Source organism: Lipotes vexillifer, unplaced genomic scaffold (assembly GCF_000442215.2).
Source record: "Lipotes vexillifer unplaced genomic scaffold, Lipotes_vexillifer_v1.1 scaffold2000, whole genome shotgun sequence".
NCBI classification, from domain to species: domain Eukaryota; kingdom Metazoa; phylum Chordata; class Mammalia; order Artiodactyla; family Lipotidae; genus Lipotes; species Lipotes vexillifer.
Window position 1 is genome coordinate 597,792 of NW_006770731.1, and position 7,010 is coordinate 604,801.

Consider the following 7,010-nt stretch of genomic DNA (forward strand, 5'->3'; position numbering starts at 1 on the left):
GGGTTTTGATGTATATATTTATGCATTTGAAGAGAGATTAACAACCCCCCACCCCCCAAAGAAGGAAATGAAGTGCAGAGAGAGGAAAACATTAAGGTTCTAAAGTAAGTCAGTCAAACACACCTGAGGGAGATGCAGTATGCTCCCCTCAGAAATATCCAGCTCAGTGATTGAGGATGGGCATGGAGGGAGCATATATATAGTTAGGAAAGAAAACCTCCCTAGGAATTTCATAATATTTGTCCCTTCTCCTTCTCCTACCCTAGTCCTCAATCTATACAACCATACTCAAGCAAAAATAGGATTATGGGCAGTAGTTTCAAAACCCATCTCTATACATTCAACGTGGTTTTTTTGTTGGTTGGTTCATATTTCCAATGGCTCATGTCTCTCATATCCATATTTAAGATATATTAAAGAATATAATGGAGAAAAATTTGAGGACATTTAATAAGGATAAATTTGAAGTAAATCGGTAAAAATTTTCTTCTTAATTTTTTTTCTGCACTGCCCTTTCTGTTAGCCTTTAATAGTGCCTTTTGTTAATTTCACATTTCACTCTCCTGGTGATAAACTTTTAGAATGACATTATAAATATTTAATGAAATTAAAACTTAATTTGAGGACCTGGAGATACTAACTTTTGAGGGATTGTTCATACTACTAAATGAATTTGGTGTTAAACTTGTTGAAACCTCATTCTGAACTAGTTTTCCCAGACGGACTAATGCTGTTATGGTGCTGTTGAATATACTATTGTAAGTGATAAGCTTTTCTCTGCTTTCACCATCTTCATAATATACCACACAGAATTCTTGTACCAGCCCTCATGGATTATAGGCAAGCTGAGAATAATATATCAGAAAATACTTTCTATCTTGTCTTGGCTTTATAGAAAGGCTGCTCTTCGAAATTGAGGGGTTTTTTGTGGGGCTGACATGTAACATACATTAAAGATTTGCTAAAGAAGTTTAAACTAGGATGTTTAATTTTTTCAGGAAATCCATTAGTTTTACATGTGAAAATGCATTTTATAACTCTTTAAGCTTTATAGTTTAATGCCTACACCCCCCCACTTAAAAAAAAATTGCCATTAAAGGAAATGCTCAAAAATACCCCAAATCTGCCTAGCAGTTTTAATCTGGCATTTTACAGAGTTTCTACTGTTGCTGTAACGTAATTTTAGCTTAGAATGTTAAGCCAAGAGGATACTAAGTTGCCAGAAAGGACTTTGATTACAAATAGAAAGCATTTCTATGCTAAATATCTGGTGAGGGACAAACTGGTTTTACCTTCCATATAAATTTTTAAAAGTTAAAAATTTTAGAAGGTGGTGTGTTTTGCAGGTTACTTAAATGATGAGGCAATATTGAGATCTGTTGTATACTTGTCTAACCTGGGTTTTTTTATATATTTAAGTAATTCAGAATATTAGATCTTATTTTAAAATACTGTTAAAATAGCTGTAGTGTGTACTGTTAAGGTCCATTGCTATGTCTTTGTGTTTAAATGGAAAAGAGCCATGTCCTTTTATTGTATGTGATTACCAAACCTACCTCTCTCTTTAATGGAATCTTTTCTTACTCATGTCCCTTCAACACCATAATTGTCTACTGAGACCAGTTCCCTTCTAGAGATGCTGTTTGTTTCTTCTTAGACCTTCTCTGCTTTAATTGCTTAGCTGGTGGATGACTTGAGGATTGAAACTTGGTGTTCTTACTAAACATGATCTAGCTGTCTGGATTGCCTCTCTTTTTTATTTTAATAATTTGGACTACCTTTGCCATGCGTTTCAGGATTCCATTCCATAATGATTCAGATCAGTTTTGAGCCCAGGTCTGCCTTGCTTCTCCTGAACCCTCTGAAAACAGTTAATTCTGAGGATGGCCCAGAGGCTAATGTCAGTCTCAAGCAAGGAGAGCGTGGCCTACAGTATATAGATCTTTGGAAATGATCTGCAGTAAAGATAAGTTTAGTTGCTAAGACTACCATATTCTAGACTGTTGTACCTTGGGGCTAGACCAAAACTGGGCCTTGCCCCTTTCTGTAAGGAGAGGATACTAAGCAGTATTGCCTAGTGTTTGCCTAAAAGTATGTGTATTAATCTGTTCAGGCTGCCATAACAAAATACCATAGACTGGACGGCTTAAACAAGAGAAACTTATTTCTCACAGTTTTAGAGGCTGGAAGTCTAAGATCAAGGTCCAGCAGGGTTTAGTTTCTGATGGGGCTCTCTTCCTCGTCTGTAGATGGCCGTCTTCTCAAGCCTTCACATGATTTTTTTCTCTGTGCTCCCACAAAGAGATGGTGGGGTTGGAAGGAGAGATCTCTTTCTCTTCCTCCTCAGAAAGCCACTAATCCCATCATGAGGACTCCACTCTTGTGACCTAAGCTAGCTCTAATTACCTCACAGGGTCCCCTTCTCCAAATACTATCACATTGGGGTTTAGGGCTTAGACATACAAAATTTGGGAGGAACACAAACCTTCAATCCATAATAGCATGTATACTTTTTCTCAGTGGGATTTGAGAGAAGTTACTTAGAGTTATTGAATTATCTTTCCTCTAGAATTGTGTCACTTTAAGGTCCAGGATATTGTGGAATAAATATTAAATTACAATATGGAAGATGTAAATATATTTCACTGATGACTATGGAGGATTTATGTCTATTTGCATATGACTTTGTTATAGTTCCTTCCGTTGACATACCTGTTAAATACCTAGGATCCAGCTTTTTTTTTTTAAACTAGTGCATTTTGTTTCTTCCTGTAAACTTTACAGTTCAAACTGAATGAAGCTTGCCTGTGCTTTTGTATTGTAAGATCTTACGGGGCATACTTGTCATGTTTTATAGAGGGTAAAAAGCTTGCTTAGCTGGCACAGACATACATTTTATTTTCTTTAGTAAGTATATTGTGATATTGATTACTGCCATTGTATAAACATATTAAGATTACCAAAAATTATAAAACAAATGTAATTATGTGTCAACAATCTAGTTGAATCTCATATATTTATGAGTTAATAAAATTTAATATCTATAAATTCATTTTAAAAATAGTATCCCCATACCACATTTTCAAATGAAGGCTGAAACAAGTATTTTTGCTGGTATTCTAATAGGCATTTCACCGTTTTATCAGATTATTTAAAATTATACCAACTTACTAAGTGTTTAGTAGCTTCCTACATGTATAAGAAATTAATGGCAGGTTTTAAGGCAGCAAACATTAGTAATCTGAAGAAAGAAAGTTACACTTTCTGTGTTCTGTGGCATAAATGAATTTGAATTTTTTCATACTCATGGGCACAGCTATATGGCCAGTTTCTTATTCTACTTTATATAACTAAATGGAGACAACTGAACTGTGGTTTGACTTTATTGTTTCAAAACTTTTTAATCTATTTCCTCTCCTTATAATGAATCTTCAGTTATTTAATCCCCTGGGACATTATCTTACCTTTTTTCTTTTTTCATTAAAATTAGAAATATTTGAAACTGAAGCTACATTAAATGAGGAAATTTCAGAGAATTTAGTGTATCTATTTTAGAAAACTCTCCCCAAAATTTTAGAAAAGTTCATCTTCACTTAAATTTATTTATTTTTCTTTCTTTTTTTACTTAAATTTTATTTTGAAGGTTTCTATGTATCATCTAATGCCTAATTTACATTAAATATCTCTGCAACAAGTAGTGGTTGTTTCATTTTAAAATAACTGAAATAATCTTAAGGTCAGGTGGAATATGAACAACATACTTAGACTTAGTTTTTTAATCTGTGAACGTTTGGTTTTTGTTTTTCTTTATGATACTTAGAATATTCCTTTCAGTTTAAGCTTTAGATACAGGTGTAATAGACTTTATAGCTCTATTATCTGCTTTACGATGAAATAATATTTATATTTTCAAAGTAAATTTCAGAACTATTAATTTTTTGAGATAAAGGATTTTTTAAAAATATCAGAAGATAAATCATTAAGAGACAGTGCTAATGAAAAACAAATATTTAAATAACCTCTATTCCATGTGGTATAGATTTATAATGGTATTGGTACACATTTAGGCCAAGGCAATCTGGATTTGTTTACTTACTCAATAAATAGTTATTCAAAAATATTATAAAATTGGGCATTCGTAGAACTTTTCACTGAAATTTGATATGTTCTTGTTTTTTAAGTAGTATTTAAATTTATATTGACAAATCAAGAGGTATGTGTGTAATGGGTGATTTTATTTGTTTTGGTGTCTAATTTTTTTAAATGTTCTAAAAATTATATATTTTGAGACATGAAAAATATTTATCAAAATGTTTAGATTAAATGAATGTTAAAGTAAATTTCTTTAGGATTTGCCTAGTTCTGCTCTGATAACTAAGGATCTGCCACAGCTATTCATAAAATTTTTGTTTTAAGAGTCTCTTTAAAATTGTAGTGGGATTTATCCAAAGTGAGTGGTCAGACTGTGTGTGTGTATGTGTGTGTGTGTGTGTGTGTGTTCCAAATGTTGTAAGGTCTCAGAATAATCAGTAGTTCTGTCTCCTACCTTTCTTCCTCTTTTAACTGTTGTGAAATATCTTCATTTCTTTTGTTTTGTACTAGTAAATTATTCCCTCTTAAATTAAAATTTGGATGTACCAGAAATAAAACTTTCAGCTCATTTTGTGTTATAAGTCAGTTTCAGACTACCTTGCAGTCATTTTCAGTTTAGACATTATAAAAATAGATTTCTTGTGGTACAGAATAAAAGTCAGCATCTCGTTAGGTATAAAGATTTTCATGTGGAGGACGGTTTCTTGAAATAGGCTTTTGCCTTATCTCTTTCTATCTTTCAGACATTGAAAAGAGCACTTTGGTCTTTTAACTCAGTGGAACTTTATAATACACTATTCTTCCCATCACTGTAAAAAATTGGTGAATGAGTAAAAATATCTTTTTTATATCACAAATAAATTGAGCTTGTTATAGTCCCCTCTCTTCATTTTCAGGAAGAGGCAGAAATTCAGGCAGAACTTGAACGTTTGGAAAGAGTCAGAAATCTTCACATTCGAGAGCTCAAAAGAATAAATAATGAAGATAATTCACAGTAAGTCATTATTTGTATTTCACAGTTTTACATGATAAAAGTTTTTTCTCCCCTTGGAGATCATAAACAGAGTATTTCCTTGTTGGGGGGCTTCTCACCATAGACCTCAAGTCCTTCCCATGGCTCAGAAGGCCTCATTTGATCTGGTCTCTGGCCACCTCACCACCCCATCTCTCTCATCCTCCCGTCACATAGACACATTGACCCCCTCAAACATGTCTGACTCGTTCCCTCAAGGCTTTTGTGCTCGCCATTTCCTCTTCCTGAAATGTTCCTCCTCTAAATATCTTTGAGTGGCTTACTCCTTATTTCACTCCCCGTGGTCATTAGAGAAGCCACCCTGTCTAAAATAGCAGTCCTTGCCTCACTCCATCCCCTATCTCGGTATCCTTGCCTTACTTTATTTTTTCTTAGCATTTATCACTATTTGGAATTACAAAATTTTTTTTTTTCAGTTATTTTATCTGTTTTCTTTCACTCGAATGTAAGCTACATGAGAGCAGGCACTTACGTTTTGTTCTTGCTATATCTCCAGAACCTAGATCAGTGCCTGGCATATGGTAGGCACAGAATAAATATTTGTTAACTAAATACCAAAGTTAATATTACAGTAGTGAGGAAAAAATTATTTCAACCAAAGGGATTTCAGTAAGCCATGTATCCAGCATTATGTAAAAACTGGAGAAGAAATAGAAAAGTAGTTTAAGTTATACTCTCTGTCCTTAATTCCTAATTATCAAAATGACATTAAACGCTAAAGGAATTCAAAGAATAGAAAATATATGTGGACTGGTGGGAACTTTATGAAGAAGATAGAAATTAAGCAAGGCATTAATTGGATTTAGTCAATGTAGAGGACAGGAAGGATGTCTTTTTACACTTTAAGACTTATGTAATTTAAATCTTCATGACCTAATACAAGTGTCAGAATCAGAAGTGGCCTATTTCTGCTGTGAAATACAAATATCTTGCTTAAAAGAAGGCCTGTTTATGATTATCTCTGTATGAACACAATCATTCCAGTGTATAATGTCAATGAAATAATATAGTTATGTAATATCCTTAATTGTACCAGATGAAAATTCTGATAAAGCAGATAAGACAAAACTAATTTAAAATTGGCTCTTCTGAAAATTATGTCCAAACTTGTTTGTGGATATTACTTAATCCACTTGTTGAAAATTAAATAAAGTGTTACAGCTTTACATTTTTCTTTTCTTTCTTTTTTTCTTCTTTTGGCTGTGTGGCTTGCGGGATTTTAGTTCCCCAGCCAGGGATTGAACCTGGGTCATGGCAGTGAAAGCACCAAGTCCTAACCACTGGACCACCAGGGAATTCCCTACATTTTGCTTTAAAACAGAAATCTCTTTTATTTATAAGTTCTCAGGAAAAGCTTAAATTATCAAAGCTGTGTTGATATTGAATAAAATATCATGTGTTTGCATCTGGAATTATAAAGCTATCATTGATTTTTTTTTTTTCCTTAAATATCAAGAGTGTACATTTTGGAACCACATTTTTCTGCTAACCCCTGCCATGTATTAGCTGTTGACCTTGGATAAGTTACTTAACCTTTCTGTGCAGCAGTGCCCTCATCTGTAAAATAGAGGTAGTAGCAGGGCCTACTTCAAAGGGTTGGTTAAGAACCAAATGAGATAATACAGGTGAGTGCTTAATGTATAGCAGGTGCAATAAGCTTTAAATAGTAATAGCAGTTATTGTCTGTGGTGGGTTTTTTTAAAGGATTTCTTTTTTGATTGGGAATTAAAATTTTATTTATAAAACACAAAGGCTGTAAAATTTCACCATGGATGAAAGCCAGTTTGTAAATATAATTATTTTTAATCATATGTCAATATTATAAAACTTGATTAACTGTAACTCCCAAAATAAAAGTATATTTTCCCAAGGGAAGTAATTCCTG

General features: G+C 33.3%; 1 protein-coding gene and 1 non-coding gene across 2 annotated transcripts in view; one reads left to right on the forward strand and one right to left on the reverse strand.

Annotated features, from left to right (window-relative positions):
- TLK1 (tousled like kinase 1) overlaps positions 1-7,010 on the forward strand; it is a 151,880-nt gene that overhangs the window by 126,925 nt on the left and 17,945 nt on the right. Inside the window, exon 13 of the mRNA XM_007446344.1 lies at positions 4,989-5,086. Within this exon, the coding sequence (XP_007446406.1) occupies positions 4,989-5,086 (98 nt within the window). The remainder of the gene's footprint in view (positions 1-4,988; positions 5,087-7,010) is intronic.
- TRNAE-UUC (transfer RNA glutamic acid (anticodon UUC)) lies at positions 6,349-6,420 on the reverse strand. The gene has a single exon. It is a non-coding gene; the product is annotated as a tRNA-Glu (tRNA).